The following is a 20871-nucleotide window of genomic DNA, read 5'->3' as shown; positions in this document are numbered from 1 at the left end:
ATAAGCAGTTCCAGTGAAGGGGAGCAGCACTACCTGTATGTGTTGATGTTGGTAATGGACACGTTTCTTTAGCAGCGAGGTTAGTTTATACAGTTCTAACCCCTTCTTCCCTGCTCCCCCCCAGCTGCTGTTCCCACCCTGTGCCATCCCTTCTGTTGTGCTGGCACAACTGCTGGTAGAGCTGTGTGAAAAATAAGATCAAGGAACTGAACTGGATTAAAAGAACTCTACTAAAAATTTTCATTTGGGGTCATAGTGAAAATGTTTTGCATTTCATTAGACTGGTATTAAACACTATCCTTTATAACTTTCTGTGCTGTGTATGGCTTTTAACACTATAAAAATGTACAGAGTAAGATCATCTAAAATAATGATTGTGACTCAATTTACCTTGTAAATATTTTTCTTATAAAGTATTAGTTTACCATAAGCTTATCGTGAAGAATTATTTCAAATATAAGAAGCAAAACAGTTTTAAAGCTAACATTTCACACACTGCTTCATATAGTCCTTGTGACTGAAGCCATCATTATGACTAGTTATTCTTGTTATCCATGCAAGTATTTAATTTCTTTCTTAACCTGTATTTCTGGGTTCCAGTGATTCGTACATTTCCACAGCCCTCTTGTATGTAGCAGGAAAAAAAATGTCACCTGCAAATTTTTCTACTTGCTTTTCACTTTCTTTCCAAATCCTTAACGAAACAATATGTAACTTTCTATGGAACGCTGAGATACTTTGCTGGTAACTGTTTCCGTGACAGAAGCTGACTATTTTATCTTGTTGTTTCTGAGCCACAGTTTTGATCTGTGACAATTCTTTGCTTCTTTTCCATAAAAGCTCTTGTAAAAAACTTTTGGGAATAAAACATTCATGTGTACCGCCTTACAAATTTGCTCACAATTTTTTTTTCTTTTTTTTTTTTTTTGAGAAACCATGCAGATTAAATCTGACTTTGTATTATATAGACCTAATTATGACTCTTGGTTTTATCTTCCCTCCTATGGGTTTACCCTGATCTGTGCTAACAAAACTTCTTCCTTGCAGAGGTGCAATTCACACCTGTTCCTTAAGCTGCAGAATTTCTTACCATCAGGGTTCACTGGCACCAACTTTTTGACCACAGGACAAGGGGAGATGGCATGGGAAATGAGACCCAAGTGCAGTCAGGCCATCCCTAAGCCAGAATAGGGTTTGACAGGAGAAAAGGTAATGAAATGGATAGTTCAGCAAAAGCTTTGTCTCTCCTAATAAACAGAAATTAAGTCAAGCAGGGCAGATGATGATGAGAAAAGGATTCAGTCATTCCAGGAAGAGCAATCCTTCACTCATTCTTCACCTAAAATGTGACAGAAGGTTGAAACTAAAAGCTAAAATCCTGCCAGAGATTGAAGTCCTTCGGTTCACTCCTCATTCTTCTCTGCTGTACATCTGGGTAGATGTACTTTAAAGGCACTTTAGAGCCTTTAAAATTTAGAGACTTTTTAAACAACAGAGAATTGGTGAGTAGCTGCAGGTGAATTAATGATATTCAAAAATGCAGTGCAAATACGAATGGCAACTAATATGAATGCATGTGTGCAGATTGCTTTCTTTACATTTTGTCAAAATACAACAAGAATGAGTATTTGTTATGATACTTCAAAAAAAATAACATAAAACTTTTCTTTTCCTATGCAATGTATAAATTCTCCATTAATTTGTAACATATTTGAATAGAAAATAGCATTTTAAAAGAGTCAAATTACTTACTCTATTTTTATATTAGCATAGATCACACGGAGTTCTAGCAATATCGATGTTTTCTGGTTCCATCCATCCTTTTTGAAAACTATTTGGGAAAATAAAGTTTTATTATTACTGCAATTCACATCATTATTATGCGTAGTTAGAGTTTATCAATTGTTTTAGTTAAATGGTAGTGAGCTTTCCAGTTAGGTATTATAAAAACCTGTCTAAAAAACAGCAGTTTACCTTACACTGAGTAATACATTACTCTGTGTAGTTCTATTAATTTCATAAAAAAGTAAGGGAAAGTGAAAAATAATATATAATTCAGTGAAGCACTTAAGCCAAAGCCCAAATCCCACTGAAATCAATGAAATTTCAGCACGTGATTAAGTGCTTTGCTGAATGGGGGCCCGAATTAAACAGAGCAGCTTCAGAACGTTAAATAGTAAAGCGCAAGCAAAATGCAAACACTCCCTAAGTACATTCCTTAGGTTTCTTCTTTTTTTCTTCTTCTCAATTGTTAAGTTTGTACCAATCTCAGCCATCAGAAATGGACTTCAAAGAGATATTAAGCAGTCTTTAATTGCATGGAAAGGGTAAAATACAATATATTCCTTGTTATATGTAATGCCACTATCTACATCTGCTATAAATTTTCAAATTAGTTTACTGTCACTAGTATTTTTATACTGAAGTTACTATCTAAAAGCTGCTGTTGAGTAGTGTGTTCTCATTCTTGCTACTTCTTAGCTAAAAACTGTGCACAAAGCCGCTATGTGCATTTTATTATTTCATAATTTATCCCCCTTTCCTCGTTTGTTTTTGATCAATTCACTTTACCCTCACCAGATAACCCCTGTGAGGTGGCTTTCTCTCATCCTCATTTTAGAGCACATATATGCCTTTAGATTATTATCCTCAGCTTGCTGTAGAGCCATGCAGTCGCATTAAAACTGGCCAGAGTTGACCTTCTGTTCTCACATTGATAGATGTGTGTGTTTGGGTTGAATTATTTGTGCATGAAAAGGTTAGTGGGAGATTATCAACGTGAATTGCTTAGATTTTCTTATTTGGTTTTGATAGCATTGAAGCATTGTTCTGATTTACTTCCTTTTGTGTATGTTATCCTGAAATATTAATGTATTTTGCTTAATAGTTCATAACATATCCTGTTCTTCATATTTTATAAAAGTGAAGACTTTAAATCCTGTTAGGAAGAAGAACATTTCTTAGTGTGTAATATATTAAACAGTTTTCGGCATCTGGGAGAGAAAAGGGTGAAGCTCAACAAGGGATTTTAGTAGATTACTTCTGTAGACCTTAACGGCACTAGAAACCGGTTCTTGCTGAGGACAATTTCTGCCTTTCAGTTATGGCAGCTTAAAAACTTCTCTCTGTGCCGACAAAAATCGGTCAGGGAGCTTTTGGAGATTAGCCCCTTTCATTTGGTAATTTTAAACGTACTTCTCACTTAAACATTTACATCACTTTAGTAACATAAAGGGACCTTAGAATAGGAGTAAATTGCAGCCATCTTAAATTTGCCCCCACTGTGACCTCCCTCACCCATACACTGTAAGAGTGGTGGAATGGGCTTTTGTGCACTGAAGGTCTTTTAAGTGGCCCCTATCAGGCCATCCAAGGAGTTGTTGTTACTTAGAAGCTTATAAAATATGGCTATAAATAATGTAAAGCTAAAGACTTTGCTAAATCCAATCAGACCAAAAGTTGATTTTCCTTTTGGTGGTAGCAATCAAAACCAAATTTTTCAGTAGTAGGTACAGAAAGTAACCCACACTGGACAATTACAAAGTCATCTTCCTGGAAGGAAAATTTCTTCCTAACAGTAGGCAACTACTGATTAATCTTATGTCATTTAGCATAGTTGCTAATGTAAGCATAATGCTTATATAATTATATACTTACATGATATTTTTCTGTATTTTATATAACTGTGAATGGTCATACTTCCAAGCAATTGTCTCATTGTGTTTTAATTCCACTAAGTTCCTGAATTCTGGTACACTGTGGTACTGAACGCTATACACGGTACACACATGCACACAAACACAAAGTGGATTTATTGCTTCAGTTTTAAACAAAAGGAGTGTATTTACACGTGGTCCTTTTTAACTGAGTTGGAGAGCTTCTGACTTGTGCTGTCCGAGGGTAAAAGGGAGCTACCAATTTACTTTCTTTATACTACTTTTCACATACACCCGGTGCACTTCTCGTTCAATATAAATGGTTGCACACTATAAAGATTTGTAAGGGATCTCCTAGTGTTGCTATTTTCTATATTTAGATCCCTTCAATTTTTGCTATACTTTATTTATCAATAGTCTTGACTGGATAATCTCTAACCTTCATTGTCATAACCGACATTCATTATTGTGAAGAAATATTTTTTTATTTATACCTTCTATCATCGTGAAAAACAGGTATGGTTTTAAATATAGAAGATACTGAAAATCAAAAATAAATAAGGAATTGAAGATATGTAGTGTCTTTAGGTCCATTCTTATTTGATATTGGATTCAATAAACAGTGGGAAAACAGGTAAAGTTTCATATACTTCATTATGTGGTTGTTTCTGATAGTGCAAGGCATGTATGCCTAAAGCCTGCAGTTTTAATACCCAGTGGTCTCTTTTCAGTATCCATTGGTCTTTGCTTGATTTCATGCATATGAAGACAGATGATCAAATCTCAACGTTTTAGAACTCAGGTCCATCACTGTAAGTAGAGTTTCTCCACAAGTTTCTACTTTAGTGAAAATTAGGAAATACATAATTTGGGAAAAAGTTCTATGGTTTCATGGAGAGGGAGTAAGAAGGTAGTTTTGTGGTGGAAGCAAATGGCTGGAGGCCAAGATGTCTGGGTGGTACTACTAGCTATTTTACAACAAATTTAAATTGATGTAAAATGGGATTTAAGTCCCAATTTAAAAATTTTACCTTTTTAAAAAAAGTAATGTTATAATTGAATAATTTTTTCCTCCTTTTGTAAGAATTGTAATTGTATAGGGGTATTGCTTTTTTTTTTTTTTTTTTTGTAAAATAGTTAGCAATGAGATAAATAACTAAAGTCTACCATATTCTTATTTCTCATTCCTTTTTTTTTTTTTTTTTTAATCAAAATGGAAGGAGAATTTTGAGAGACAATGAAGCTCTGGCATTTTTAATGTCTTCTGGTTAACCAGATACGTATAGTACATACAATTAAAAACAAAGCCATATGGCACAAAAGTATTATCCCATAAGAAAGAGATAAGTAGTTTTAGTGCTGATACATGCACAAGACATGGCATGTAATAAACTTATCCATCCTCCTTTTAACTCTGACAACAAAATTTAAGAAATAATGTCAGTTTTGTTGTTAACACTAGAAATACATTTCGTTAACGTGCCTTTCCTTTAAGGCTGTTCACCCTGGGAGGAGTTGTAGCAGAATGCTTAGTTAACAGAACATGTTTCTGCTTGACAGCAGAGCAGGACTCCCAGAATGACAAAAGTAGCAGAGGATACTATGAAAACCAAAGGCCGAGAAGCAGTCCTCTGGGCCAGAGCTAAAGGTTACAGAACTCAGTGAGAGGCTTTGTGTCTCCTTGGTGCTGGGTACTGGAACTGGTAAGGGAGGAGGCCAATAATTCATAATAATAGCTCACTGTGTCTTTAAACACAGGCTGATGCCCTAAATTGTTTTAATGGATTTCTCAAGAATTACTGGAAATTATTTTATTACATGTAGAAGTCCAGTAACAGTCAGAACAGTAAATATATACATTGTGTTATCAGGGAAGTGTTTATTGTAGTACTTAGGTGCTGTGATGCTGAAGGACATAGGAGCAGATAAGAGAAAAACACATCTTGGAGTAATGTTTCCAGAAACCAGATTACATATTATTGGTCAGGCCAGTAATAGATTAAATTCCTTGCTTTTGTTTGGCAGGCCTCTTTTTTTAATTAAATTGCAGAGAGAGATTCTTTTTTCAATAATTTAAATAGTATTTTTATAAAATAGTTGGCGAATGGAGATGGCAAGTAGGAAGACCAACATGTATGCATTTTTCTGCAAGAGACCCAAGTCCCAATTTCTGACCCATTACCAGTGAAAAGTAGGCTTGAAAGTCTCGTCTTGATCTCTCAGTGAAAGTAATATCACCACAACAAAGACCGGATGCCATCCGTTGGGCTGGAGTACAGTGTTGGGAGGGAGGGAGGGAGGGAGGGAGGCCTGTCAGGGCTGTTTCTGAAAATTGTTGTGCTACTGATCATGGCAAGTCTGTGATGAAGACCTGTCTAAAACTGGAATAGCAGAACTGGGGTGCTGTGCTGTGTAATGCACTGGTGGGAATGCATGAGGCCAGGACTGGGGTAGCAGGGTCTTGTGGTTCTCATGGAAGTAATCCTCAGAAGGCTGGGTGCTGGAACGTGGCATCGCTGTATGGCTGGAAATGATGATATGGAGGTGCTACATGGGGGCCCTTAGCAAAGGGAGAGGAATGCAGAGGAGGTACTTCCACAAAATTATGTGACATAGTTTATTCAGTGTTTTTTGTTCTTGCTGCTGCTCCCTGTTATAAGCAACAAATTAACACAGTTAATGCAACAGGAGAGATTATGTAAAGGCTTCTATGACAGAACGGCTCTTACTGAGATTGCAAAAGCTTTGAAAGAGAAACTTTTAGTTTTGTAATTCCTATCACCCCAGGAATGAGCACTCCTCAGTGCTATTGCAAGAAAAATAATTTAAAATAATCTGTTAGCTTGATAAAATTGTCAATAATCTAAGATCCCCAATTTCCATACACATTTCTAAGACTGCTGAATGCTGTAGATGAAACAAAAAAAGCATCTCAGTCCATCAATCCATACAGCTGAAACTTGGGACAAGACAATATATTAACTACACTATTCCTAGTTTGCCTTTATGCCTCAAGATGAAAGTAAGCTGTAAAAGAAGAAAAAGTATGAATGTAACCACTGTTGTCTATGTTCTTGTTCCGTAGGATTAGTGTGATGGAAGTTTACAACCAAATTCAAAGAGAAGTGCTGTACTTAATGCAGGCACAGAGTTATATTTATTTGATTAAATTGATCTGTTAGAAATGAAGTTTTGAAAGAAAAACTAAATGGGAGGCTTCATAAAACTGCATCTTTTGATAACTTGTATTACAATCTCCAGCATTTTTAACTCAGTGCAGATTTACAGCTGAATTCCAATTGGAAAGTGGTATTGATTGATTATGTTGCTCATTTAACATTCCAGCATGCTGCAACAATAATGCAACAGACTGTGATAAAATGGGATGTGATCTAACAGGACATGACCGATGGGATGAGAGCAAAATGCTGGGTCTGCTGGTAGTGCTGAGCAGTAGTTCAGATTGGCATCTTATGTGCTTTGATTGTTCATTTCATTTTACTGTCATCCTACTGAGTTGAACATTTTAAAAGACACAGCGTTTTTCCATCTGTAAGTCATGGAAAGACAGATGGATATGGAGAAACTCCACCTACAGTGCCTTGACTGAATGCCATTGCCCACTTAGTGGTAGAGAAATCCCTTCTGGAAAATTAGAATGTCCTTAAATATATTGTATTGTGAAAGGCTTTAATATAGGAACTTACTGATATTTGTAATTCTCTTTTTTAATGAGTACAAGTAAAACAACTGGTTCTTATCAACAGAGCTGCTATATTATAAACACTGCTTCTGTTATATTGAAGTTAATCCCCAGTCCTGTTACAGGAAACTCATCCTTATTAAAGTAACATTAAGAGCTTCTTTTTATTGATCTGCTCTTTCACTTAATGATAGGAACTTACTGATGTTTTAATAATAACCTTGCAATCTTTATCTCATTTTACTTCAATGTGTATTACAGAAAGATGCTATAGAAACTAACTTAGCATAAACATTTTGTAGATGTCTTTAAAGGTTAGGGGAAAAAAAGATTTAGTTGCACTGCATGTTAACAAAGATGGCTGAAAAACTACAAGATAAAAGAGCGCCTCGAGTATGAACATCAAAGAATTGTTAATGACAAGAAATACCATTAGGGTTAGCATCCCTTTTGTTTCAGCCCCCTCACACCTGCAGTGTGTTGCAGATTCTGTCTTTGTTGGCACATCTGAATTATTTCCATTAGCATTTATAGAAAAGTGGCTGCAAAACAACAGAAATGTACCCCTGGTTTTCTCTGTTGCTCCAAAAAGTCAGATATTAGGTTCTCTGTGGGTTTCCTTCAAGGTACAGTATCTTATTGTAAAGGAGACTATAGACCCAGGATTCCGTTGATTGCAAATGAGCTAGGTTAAAAGGAGAGGGGAGCTTTTGTTACTGCTAGAGAACTAATATAAGCAACTACAAGAAGCACACATAAGAAGCTCAGACATTAGCAATAGCAAAATCAGAGCGTGAAATTCAGATTAGCCCTCCACAGGCTGTGAGAGGGAGGGGGTATTGGAAGACTTGGCATGGCTAAAGGTGTAACCTGTTTCATTTGGCCCCTGAAAATTTTTAACAGATGGTGGGACCAGCTGTCTTTTTCAGCCATTTAATAAACTCTTCGGTGGTAACAGTTTGGGAAGTGGGGGGTTTTGAGTTTTAGGCCAGAGGAAAAAATAAAGAAATCTGTCCCAATTGTCTTTGCCAAATAGTGAAGTCTGGAAACATTATGAAAAGTTAAAGTGAAAAATCTAATTGATGATACTGTCCTGATTATCCATTTCAACAGAAGAGGGGAAAAAAGAACTGCCTGAGCCCAAGTGGACCACTGCATTAAAAAAATGCCTATTATGTTGTTATCTTTATCTGTCGTTTTAATTTCAGCGCTTGCAAGGGAGGCACATAATGAGAAATTTTAGATGAGCTGTAGAATGAGAAACTGTCTTACTTTTTGAGACATTATACTATGTCAAAGTAACAGGCAGAGTGATCTCTTATATTAAAAACAAACCCCAAAATATGTCTTGGATAAGACCAAGTTTACACGGTCTGCCCAGGTAAATACAGCCATCAGTGAACTTATCCTGACTTGCATAATACGGTGTTATAAAATGACAATAAACTGCCATTTTAGAAACATACAATGTTCAGGCTCTAATAAAAACCTTAGTGATATGTGGGGGTTTGTTTATTATAAGAGTTTATAACAAAATACACTGCAACTCTATTTCTTCAGTTAAATTAATTTTTTTTAAATTAACATTTCCAACACAACACTTAAATGGCTACTCTCAATTATATGAGATGTTTTATTTAAAAAGCATGTCTAGTGTCTTTGAACAGAACAGTTCCTTTTGCACATTTACATGCTACCCAGCTGAGCAGCCAACCCTTCCATTTGACAAGGGCTTTGTTCTGCCTACAGGCCTATTATAAGCCCTAGATTGTTTGCCCTTAATAAATTGCAACAATAAGACAGAAGCCTCTTTCAAGTTAAGAGAAATAAAACATGTTGCCTACATAGCAAAGCATATGAAGTTTAATAATGACAACAGAAACATATCTACTAAATCTCATTTGCTTTGCTCCCAGATCACTGTGGTTAAGATAGCACAGAAAGGTTAGCATCTTTCCATGCATCGAACAAAAGATTAAAGAAAACAACAGTGCGACAAAACAACTCTAGCTACAGAATTTTTTTTTCTTCACTTTATAAAATCATACTGGATGCTGTGTAAAGAGACTAGTTGGAGCTAAACCGGAAAGAAATGTGTACATGATTAAATGTAGAGCAGAAAAATGTTTTTAACTGAAACAAAACATGATTTCATATTAGTGAGAGGAAGAAAAAAGAGTGGAAATTTTTCAAACTGAAGAATTTGTACTACTCTCCAGTGTGCTGGTGTGTGTCTGCTTGTGTGTGCCTTGCAGGCCCTCCACTGAATCACAAAGCCCTACCAATTTTGCCTTTATAGCAGCTAATGGACATTCTTCTGTGGCTCAAGTGTTGGTTGGGAACCTGTGATCTTAAACAAAATTGTTAAGCCCTCTTTCTGAGGCCCCATTTGTAACATTCAGCTGTCAGCTGTGTTGTGTTTGCTAGAGATTGTTAGAAACAGCTACCTTTGTTGAACTTAGATCTGCATATTTTTTCACTTGAGCTGGAAATTCCCAATGATTTTTAGAGTATATCTGCAAATTATAAAGAAAATAGGAGGTAAAGTACAAACGAGATAATAGCCTGGGCTCCCTGTGCAACAGTAAAATTCAAGAAGGTGAGCATACCTGTCGTTAAACCACTAGGTATAAGTAATTTGAAAGAGTTTTCTCTATTAGAAACTTATTAGTAACTCAATACAGTGTTTTCAGAAAGAAATTCCGGTTACTGCTTAATTCATAGTTTACATTTTTTAAATTCTTTCTTTTTTAATTTGCAGATGGAAGTTCTGAGGATATAAGTATTTCTTTGCTTTGATAATAAGAGAGGTACACTTAGTACTTGGAAATGTTGCTGACAAGCTAAAAATACAGTGATTCAAACTTTCAAAGGAAATATAGTGTTTATGACAGGTATTGATTCGACTGGGTTAAAGGCTACTTTTCCTCCTTCTGAGGTGTTTTTGAGCTGGGGATGATACTCTAAGGACTATTAGGTATTTTCTTGGGAATGTTCAGTATTTCAGATACCCTTAACTTTTCTTCTGCTCAGCCACAGCATGCAGGAAACACCACTGTCATCCTGCTCTCACAGGAAGGGGAAACTGAAGATCAAGGTGGTCATGGTTTTTCTCTCTCCTGTCTTCTTTTGTGTCAAATAGAATTACAGGCGGATTCTTCATTGTCTCTGCCACAGCACAGTGACAAGGTGCCAGCTTCACTGCTTCTTCCAACTGCTGCACAGAACCAAATGGAGAGCACATAATTTGTTATCTCTGAGAGGGCAAAGCCTTCCTGTTTTACCCTGCAGCTTCCTACAGTGCTGATCTCTATTGTATCCAATTTCTGGGTGACGCTTGGAAGAAGAATTTTAAAGGGTGGACATGAAGAGAGAAGTATCAATGATCTTTGATGAAAGGAAAAATTCATGGACTTGGGGACAACGGAGTAGAAAACTATAATGAGGGATACTTAGAAGAAAAGAGAGGAAGCTACTTGAGAGGAAAAAAAAAAAAGGACATGAACCATTAGATTTCATGGGAGAGGCAACCTTTAGTAAATTTTGAAGTTTATCCTCATCATGTACTATAATAAAGCCTTAAATAATCTTGCAGAGTGTCTTAAGATGCATGTAACACCTATGGTAGAAAACCACTTTGAGATGCTTTGGAAACTTCTCAAGAAGGCAAATGGTATAGTTACTGTGGCTCCAAGTCTTTTTAGAATACAAAACTACAAATGGACTAGTAATTGGAATTCCAAAAGCAAAGACAAATAAAATGTATCAGGTATAAAATTCCTAGCTTTTCTACAATAGGAAATTGCCATGATATTGAAATCGGTATCTTGGGATCTGGTTGCCCTTTCAAAAATCACAAGAAATCTTCACTTTTTGATGGTTCAGAGTAAAACATCTTTTTTTTTCTAGGCCTGCAGTACTGCAAGGAATCAGGTTTTTAAACCATTAAACCCATTGTCTTTTATAAATCTACTATAAGCTTTGGAATGAATCTTTCCTGTCAAAAGTTTACAGAAAATACCAGCACAAGGATAGGAAAAAAAATTTCTGGGATTATAATTTTCAAAAATAGTAATTCTTCAATATGCTAGAAATTTAGTAGTTGGAACTCCAGAAAGATAGCATACTGGATGGGGGATAAAAATCATAGGTAATGATAAATAGTATATTTAATTAGCAAATAATTCTCCAAACAAACCTCTGTATATATGCTATTAGATGGCTTGATGTAAATAGTTTTGCTGTGATTTATCCTTCATATTTATAAGCATATTATAGCAAAAATAGTTGTAATCCTTCATCTGAGGGGGTTGTTTTCTTCTGTATAAATGATGTAGTCTAAAAAAAAAAACTTATTTTCCCCTTATTTTTCTGGGGTTCATTATGTTGCAAGAGATTATTTGCTTTTTCAGACAAATTGCACAGAGGTGGATATCTCTGGATATCTCTAACATATATTTACGTTTTCACCTTCAAATTAAGCTGATCAAGAGATATCAGAAAAACATCAAGAGATCAAAATATATCACTTTGATTTTTCCAGCTCAATCCTGTAAAAACTCAAGCTTCACTCAAATATCTAAATATAGATACTATTATTTTCTCCATGCATAAAGATCTCAGATGTTTACAGCCCATTTACAATTAAATACATAATCTGTCTGCTCAGCCAGACTAAATCTGGGTACTTTCATTAAAATCACACTGGTTTTGTTTTTGACAAAATAATTAATCAGTAGCTGGAAAATAATGTTTAACAATAGCTCACATCATACACTCAGAGAGGCAGGATTACAAGCTTGTTCTCAGTATCCTATGAGTCTTCATTTAGCTCTTTGTATCTCAATGTATAGCTGTAAATAACAACAACAAAACCTGGATTGAAACTTAGGACATACAGGAAGGGTGCTGAACAAGGGTGAGTTAGAAATAGTTTTCCGCGTCCTCTGAATTGTTGTGAATAGCCAAGTATGAGAAGTACCCCAAACTTTTATTCCTCTTTAGAACTCTCCAGACTTCCATGATGTGAACATGCCAGTTACCTCATAAATAATGTTTGTAAGACTGTTAGAGGGAGCCAGCCAAACATGGATCAAGAAGGAGCTGGTAAGGGAAAAAAACAGTGTCCCAAAACTTGGCTGATCCAACAATATGGTTGTGTGTTGGTGCCTCATGTATTTACAGAGCATCAAATTCTTGATAGCCAGGAAACAGAATGATGGCCACAAAGCTATTCACTTTTTTTAAATCAAAACCTGAAATTTATATTATGTTCAATGCTACCATAGCTCAGCTGTTCTGCAACCAGCAGTAGGCACTGGAGATAGCCGCGTACCATAGATCTACATTTGCTGTGTTTGATCATACACAGTGGTAGAAGGATTCACTGGAAAAGGTTTGTAGAACACTGACTGAGGTGAGGAGAGACCTGGCATAGAGAGAGGGTCTACCTGAGGTGGAGGAAAATTAGCTCTTCTGACTGCTCCTGTGTGTGAGGTCAAGGAAATGTAGATGGTAGCATTACTGAATTCCCAAAGTTGTGTCAGTAGCAAAGCCTGCAGGTCTTTCTGCAGGGGAGGTTGTCAGCACTGGGAGTAGTTGTTTTGATGATTGGCAAGTGAAAATAGAGCTTTGGACAGAATCCTGTACTGAAGAGTTTGCTAAAGCAGAGGCAGTTTGGGCTGAAAAAGTTAGCAAGTATCTAGTTATTTCTGCTCAGTATCTTCAGTGCTGGAGTTACAGAGGCACATTTGGCTGTTCAGTACAAGCCCACCTAATAGATTTGTCTTTGTAAAGCAAAGGTGTTAGGCTCCTTTTTTTTACTTACCATATGCTGTAATCACTGTCCACCGGGAAGAGTAGAAATATATGTGTTGTGTGCATGTTGGCTTATTGCTCCACTTGCATAGGCTGCATGTTTGTCTCCTAACTGCCTCCACACAGCCTCACTGCTGCCTCATTGCTGCCTCTCTGCCTGCCCAAGGTTATCGGGGCTTTACTCCTCGGCTGTCTTTCCCACAGAAAGATCAATATCTGCTCATAATTTGAGGTTGCTGAGAGAGTGTACAAGTGTCAGAAGAGACTGACATGAAATCAGGGGGGTGGGAGGGATTTAGAAAAGAGTTTGGATTTTGTGAGGAGAAAGAGGTGGAACATCATACCGAGTTGCATGCCTCTGCTCTTCACTAGGGCTGTTCAGTCCAACTCCCTGCTCTTCAGTAGGGTTAATATGTGACATAGGACAACTATGTGGTCTCCCTGTGTTTCCTTTGGTAAGAATGGAATAATAACATACTACTTCTTTATAGAGGAGTTGTGAAGATAAATGCTTTAAAGACAATGTGCTTATATTGACTAAAGCTCCTCCCAATACACTCACTGCACAGTTTGACCTTCTTACTCAGGGCTGTCCCAAGATTTTGCTTGTTGATCCAATTCCCATATTTTCCCCCAGCTCCACAGCTGCACTCCTGTTACTCAGAAAAATATCCTGAATATGCCCCACACACCTGGGTGCTAGTCTCATTCCTTACATACCCTGTCACTGGTAAACTTGGCAAGTTTACAAAAAGAAGAAAGGTGACCTATAAAAAATAATTGCTTTATTGGCTAGTGGCAGGAGAGAACAGGGATGTGGAGACATAAAGTTTCCATCCCTTATCTAGGTTGAATATGTTGAATATGGGTTGAGTGTCAGAGGAGGCTGTATATGCCTATGTAGGAGACTTCTGAGTGAAAAGTTATTTTAGCCAAAAAAGAACATCCCACAGAGATAAGAACAGCTTCAGTCGATCACTCAGAGCAGAGTGAACTGCCCCATTCATCTTGGTATTCTTGTTACCAGTGACTCCAGCATCAGCATGTGTGAGTCCACACTCATTCTTAGCTTCTCCGGCCAGTCTCAGCACTAATGTGGTGCCTACTTGGAGGTTACCTTTTCAGCCTCTCCACCTAGACAGTTAGCCTTTTGCTTCTGACCTCTCCCAAAATGCTGGCTTGCACAGGAAAAGGAGATCAAACATATCCACCCTATAACAGACACAAATAGGAGTTCTGATCCTGGTCAGCCAAGGGACCGGAGGAAAGTCAGCAGAGATAAAGTTCTGCTGTAACGTAACAAGAAAGTCCTGGCCTCCAAGCTATTCCCTCCCAATTCCAGACATCTGACCAGTAGTGTTAGTTAGTGTTAGTTAGTTAACTAACTAAGTTAACTAACTAGTTAGTTAACTAACTAGTGTTAGTTAGTCTGTGTAGCTCTGTTTCCTCTTTACTACATCCCTCCTCTGCTGCTTTCCAGTTTTTGATGCTTTACTTTGAGCACTGCAAATAGTGTGTAAATGATAGTGGAGTAGCATATACCAAAGGGAAGAACAAAGCTGACTAGATTGTGCTATTTGTAAGTATGTATAAGAAAATACTGATCAGCTGGGGCTTGTCTAACTGGTAGAGCAAGAGTAAACAGAAGAAGTGATTAGTTTTATAGATAGTATGATCAAAATCCCTGTGAGGGCTATAAAACAGAGAGCAGCAATTGAATTGATGACCAATGAGGCATATGGTATCTAAATTAACAATGAGCATAGGCTCTCCCAGGAGGAGGTCATCAGGGTATCAGAAAGCTGAGGCAGAAAGTTCCTTTTGTCTATTCCTACATTAAATTCCTGAGATAAGGGAATGCTATACTAATATGGAAAACTAGATAAAACTGGAAATATGATGCTTTCTCTTGAGTCATTGCTGTAGAGTTTAATGGATAAGGCTACGCACATTGCTAGAACTACCTCTAACCTCACTGTATACACATCTAAAACTTGATTTAAGAGGGATTTTCATTACTCTGTTCTCTTATAAACACTGTTTTACTTCTAGACTGCAAATTGTCTTATCCTTAATTTAGAGCTAAGTAAATGAGAACAGGCAGGAGAAATTCATAAATCAACTGATAACTATATCTCATTAAGGAGAATCATTGGCACTATAGAGCAGCTTCTTTCAAAATCACTCTATGTGCCAAGTACACTTAGAATGTGTAGCAATGGAAGTGAAAAAAAGCAGCAAATCATGAGCACGGTTCAGTTTTTGTGAGCATCTATGCCACTGACTTCTGTAACAATTTTGGCAGAAAAATAATATTATTTTTTAACGCCATATTCTAGTGCATCAATAAGGTTGACAGCATTTTATATAGTCTGATGACAATGAAAAAACTGCATGACTTTGCACTTGCTTTTTCTCCAGACTTTCTTACTTTAAGATGAAAAACTGGAAAATGATTCTTTGTGGTTTAGTGTGGCCTCCTAAGCAGCAGTCAGTGGTTGTCAATCACAGATTTCTCCTGAATCCACTTACTTGGGTTTAAAAGTGGCTCATTTGATAGACCTGTATCATTTGGGCATTGAAGTCCCAGCACTGCATCATTGTAGTCTCTCTCTCATTCCCCAGCATAAGGAGTAGGTAATTAAGACTTAAGAATGCATTTCCATTTTATTACATTATCTGTCCTTCACCGTGAACCGTTCTCTCTTTCATATGTAGTATGTGATTCTCTCAGCTCAATTCTAGTAGAATATGGGGGCTTCCTGCATGTAGTAGGAAAAACAGGAATGTGAAATTGAGTGAGGGAGGGAAGCCAAAACATGTACCCATTTGAAGGTCATTTCTTTTTGCCCTCCATGTCAGAGGTTCCAGAAGTGTGAGAAAAATGACACTTCATTAGACTGGAGCAGGAGTCATGGCCATGCTGACACCCTTGTCTTTGAGGGGAATATCCTTTCTCCTCTTCTTGTCCTGGGTTCTCAAACAGCTGGTCAAGCTGTTTGCCCCTGAGCAATAGGGGCTGACTGAAGAGTGAAGGGAAATGTGATTTATTCCCAGATTAGGATTGTTTGCTTTCATTTGGCATGGCCAGCCAGCCAGCAGGAGGAGGTACATGCCTCGGCTGATGCTCCTGAGGTTTGAGCTGAGCTGGAGTTAATTTGTTTAAGTGTTCAGCGAGGAGCAGTCTGGTAATCTTATGTGCAGGACTGAAGTAAGGAGCTCCTCTTTCCAAGCCTGGAGCAGTTGTGTGTATGGCCACAGTTGTTCCCTTTGCAAAGAAGGGGAAGGAAGCTGAGACTTCTGCATAAGAGTGTGGTGAGAATGACTTCACATTTCTATAGGTCTGTGAGGATGGAAAGCATAATACAAGCATTGTATACATTTGAAATAATTTTCTTGATGGTATTTTTATTTTCAGAACTGGAAGGGGGCAAATTTGTATTTGAATAGTTCACATAATTTATGCATTTACCTATTTATATATTATTCTGCATCACTTAAGGCATCAAAGTATGAAGTGACACAGAAACATACCATGCACTGCATTCCTAAAAAGACTTTTCTGTCAGTCTACGAGAGCAGTGTTTTTAAGTCTTTATGTTCAGCTAAGGAAAGATAAGTCATTTCAAAATCGTAATTGAAGCTTTCCCCAATTTCCTTGGGATCCTGGGCCTGTGGTGGCAGCCAAGAAGACTGGCATTTTTTTAAAAATCCTCTCTTAATTTAGAAATTTGGCTTTTCTATGTCCCTCTCAAAAACTCTCCCCATGTTGGGGGGCACTTACGTGTGTCGTAGTTGATAGGCACAAGAAGCATTGACTGCCTTTCACTAGTATGTATGTATTACTGGAAAAAGCCACCTTAAAAGCATTTACATAGAGGATCTGTAAAGAGGGTCTTCAGATCATTTCCCTTAGTGTGAAGACAGTATTTCTTACCCAACACACCTTCAATGCCATAGTCATGTCCCATATCTGTGTCCCTGTTTTGACCCTCACAAGCCTACTATTGGGCTTTTTCCTCTTCTCTCTTTTTTTTTTCCCCAGCTAAAGTGGAGTTTTTGAAGACTTTGTATAGAGCGCTTGCATTTTGTAAGAAAGTTTATGGATCTTTTATACACTCTTGTTCAGTAGTCCTTGAAGAATGGGTTATTTCAAAAGTGATTCTTGAAATATTGTAAAATATTGCCGTAAGAAAATACTTCATCTTTTCTGTACCAAAATGTTCTAAAATTACAACACAAGTTCATTAAGTAACAGGTGTATTTTTACAGTGTTGGATTAATCCATTCAGCCAAATTGACAGCAATGTGGCAGCCATATGATCATCCAACATTTATGTGTAGGTTGAACAATGATCTTTCTGGCTAAACTTTGTGCTGTTTCCAGTTTTAACACAGTATAGACACAGACAGATGTTTAATTTGTCAATAAATACACTAAGTAACTAAAATTAATTACCATGAGACCCAGTTTTTAGATAATATATTTCTGTAGTTAAAAGGAGGCAAATAACAGTTTAATTACTTTTTCATTCCGTACTGAATAATTACAATGCCAGAAAAGCGTGGCTATATGTATCTGTACTCATAAAATAAAAGGTTCCCAGCCAGTCTTCCCCAAACAAATGCATTCCACCAAAAATACATAGGCTTTTTTTACCTAATGTTTCCCAAAATGAGAGGACAAGCAGGGTGCACACAGCAGATCCTTTTCAGCTGCTCACCAGAGTCTTGGCTTGCTTTCCATTCTACGGAAGTCCATTTCTAGCTATTAGAGTGGTGAGGAAAATGCAGCCGTGTATGCCAGAGGCAGAAAGGCATTTGCAGAGAGTTTGAAACGATCGTTTTGAACTGAAAGGTGTCCCAGGCATTCCAAGTGGAGCCAAGAATAACACTTTCAATATTGATATAGTTAAGAGTCTGACTCCTTTTTAAAGTATGGAAGCAAGGGGAGGAAGTATATCCAAAAATGTTCACCAGTGTTCCCTAAGGCAGGAGGAGGAGTCACAGAGGGCCAGCCAAGGAAGGAGCAGAAGATGAATACATTAAGATATTTAAACCTTTAACAACAGGCAGTAAAACTGTAGTGAGGCATAAAATTTATTCTACTTTTCTTAAAGGGCAGCTCAGCTTTCAGAAGTTTGGGAAATCCTCTATTAATCTTTGTGAAATCCATACCTAGACTGGGAAATGTTGAGGCAAGCCTTTAAATCCTAAATATGCCTTTGCATGTGCCGATCTTGTCTAGGGTTTTGTGTTTTTCCTTTATGCACAGAAAAATGCAGGAGATGCCATAGCAGCTTTTAATCTTTCTTTTATTTTCATCTACTGATGTTCAAATCAAACTCTGTTAAAACTTAGGAGATATAATTTTGTTAAACCTGTTTGTTGGTAATCTGAAGCCAATAAACAAACCATATACACTAGCATGTTAAAAACATGAACTGGTGACTCCCCTTAATATGCCAGTCATGTTGCCTACTGTAAAAATGTGAATAAGCTGAAGTAAATAATAACAGTATTAATGGCACGTAACTCGAAACTGTTGGTAGCGTATCCACACATGCTTGGAGCTATACATAGGTTATTTTACCTTCTGGTGAAACTTCTTGCTGATATGGATAGATGGTTTCTTTTAGTAAGGCTTTAAACCGGACAGTTGCTTTAGTAAGCTTTTAAACCAGACAGAATGAGGGATGGTGTGAAGACACTGCCTTTTGGAGCAAGCTTATTTAAAGCCTGTTAAGCTTTAAAACCTGCCACACTCTTACGGAGAACTTGACTAGGAGGCTTGGCTGAAAGTTAATGCAGCTGTTCACTTAAAAGCGCTCTTGTTTCTGATTCTTTGTCACAATTGCTAAAGAACAGTATTTCCTTGAAGGCAGTGCCAGGTCCCCAAGCTGGGGGCAGGCAGGTGGCCAGAGCCCATCCAGGCTCCCAGGGTCATTCATGGCTGTGCTGGAAGAGCTGAGGGACTGGGGGGTTCGTGGCAGGGGACCACAAAGGTCTTGGGAGGGACTGGGGGTGTCATGAGGGGACCTGGTTGGGGAGTTCATGGGAGGCTGTGGCAGTGTGAGCCGTCACTGGGACAGGCTCCAGGGTGGGCTCCGGGATGGGGTGCTCGGGGCCCAGGAGGCAGAGGCACAGCGGAGATCGTGGAAGGGATCACTGGCATCCAAAGCAGCTGTTACTCCCAAGTATTTTTCGTGCGCTACCTGCATTCAAACCAGGGTCCAAAGAGCCCTGCGTGGTCGGTCAGTCACTCTGGGATACCTGTATTTGAAAAATCCTGATTTTGGAGACACCTGCCTATGAAGATGGTGATGGCGACTCGTGTTTTATGTCTTTAAATCGCCAGTTACCATCCAGCCCAGCGCAGCCTGAGCCCCTCCGGCCCCGTGGCTGCGGGTCGGTTCCCGTGGCAGCGGGAGCGAGCGGTCTCCCGGCCCGCCGTAGCAGGCAGGGCCGCCCGGAGGCTGCGGGGCTGGGGGAGCCGGGCCCCCTTCGCGCCTCGGCCCCGGGGCCGGAGCTCTTCAGGCTCCGGCTCTTCTTGCCTCCAGGCCGCCGTGCTCCCCTCGGGGCCCGGCCCCGCGTTGGCCCCGGCCCCGCGTTGGCCCCGGCCCCGGCCCCGACGGCGCTGCCGCTGGCTCCCCGGCGGGCCCAAGGGGCGCCCCGGCCCCCTGCAGCCCCGCCGGTAGGGACCGTCCCCCTCGGTCGGCGGGCCGAAGCGGGGCTGCGGCAGGTCGCTGCCCGCCGGCGTCTGCTTGTCCGCGCCGCTCTCGGAGCGGCCCCTGGCCCCGGCCGCGCCGCCGGGAGCCCCCGCCCGCGCTGCTCCTCATCTCTGGTGCCTCTTCGCTTTACGCCAGGAGGTAGCGGCAGCCCATTTCTCATGGAAACGGTGCTTTGTGTAACTGAATTGACATTTGGCCTTGATACCTGTATCTCCTGATAGCTGAAACAAATTTCTAAAATAAATATTGTACTTTGATCTTCCAGCCCTGCATTTTTAATGACAGCTCTGAACATCACTTCATTAAGAATACATTTCAGGAGACTGAAATGCTCCGAGTTTGAACACTAATTATTTGTACAGAAAATTATGACTGCAGCGTTTCATTATTCAGCCCATTGGTTTCTTCCAGAAATGAGAAATTATTCTCGATTTTTAAGTAAGATGCTTTCTTGGATGCAGATTTATGGCATTTGCAGTGTGGCATCTATATAGAAACTTACCCAACTTTCCACTCTTTTGTAACGTGACAAATCACTTCGGTTCATCGAGACATCTGGGGAAATAATGTACCTTACAGGTTGGGGGGAACCTCGGGATGTTCAGCGTCTCCTGAACTACCCATCGACTCTCCTTTCGTTTACAAATACTGTTCAGATTGTTCTCCGGGCAGTTATTAGCTAAAACGACTTCACAGAAATCGAGGTCGGGATTGAATCGGGCACCCCGCAGGCGTCCGGGCTTGGCACAAGTTTGGGGACACAGACGTTTAGGGGAGGCGCAAGTGCGAGCGCCGCCGTTTCCCTTGTCGGGCGGGTTACTGCTCCCCCAGGGAGCGGAGGTGCGGGCCGGGGTCCCCCCGTCGGGGTCCCCCCCTCGGCCCCGGCTGCCCCGGCTGCAGCTCAGACGCGAGGGGAAGGCGAGCGCGCTCCTGCCCCGATGCGGCTCCAGTGGCGCGGCTGGAG

The 20871-nt window shown here is 39.3% G+C and overlaps 1 protein-coding gene across 1 annotated transcript in view; it reads left to right on the top strand.

The window, feature by feature from the left end:
* The window catches only part of MYO3B (myosin IIIB), a 213236-nt gene extending 212090 nt beyond the window's left edge, over positions 1-1146 (top strand). Inside the window, exon 37 of the mRNA XM_075028469.1 lies at positions 125-1146. Within this exon, the coding sequence (XP_074884570.1) occupies positions 125-189 (65 nt within the window). The 3' untranslated portion in view covers positions 190-1146. The remainder of the gene's footprint in view (positions 1-124) is intronic.
* Positions 1147-20871: the final 19725 nt, after the last annotated feature.

Source organism: Buteo buteo, chromosome 5, assembly GCF_964188355.1.
Source record: "Buteo buteo chromosome 5, bButBut1.hap1.1, whole genome shotgun sequence".
In the NCBI taxonomy this organism is placed as follows: Eukaryota; Metazoa; Chordata; class Aves; order Accipitriformes; family Accipitridae; genus Buteo; species Buteo buteo.
Note: the sequence above shows the minus strand (reverse complement) of the source record. Positions and strands in the feature narration are given on the sequence as shown.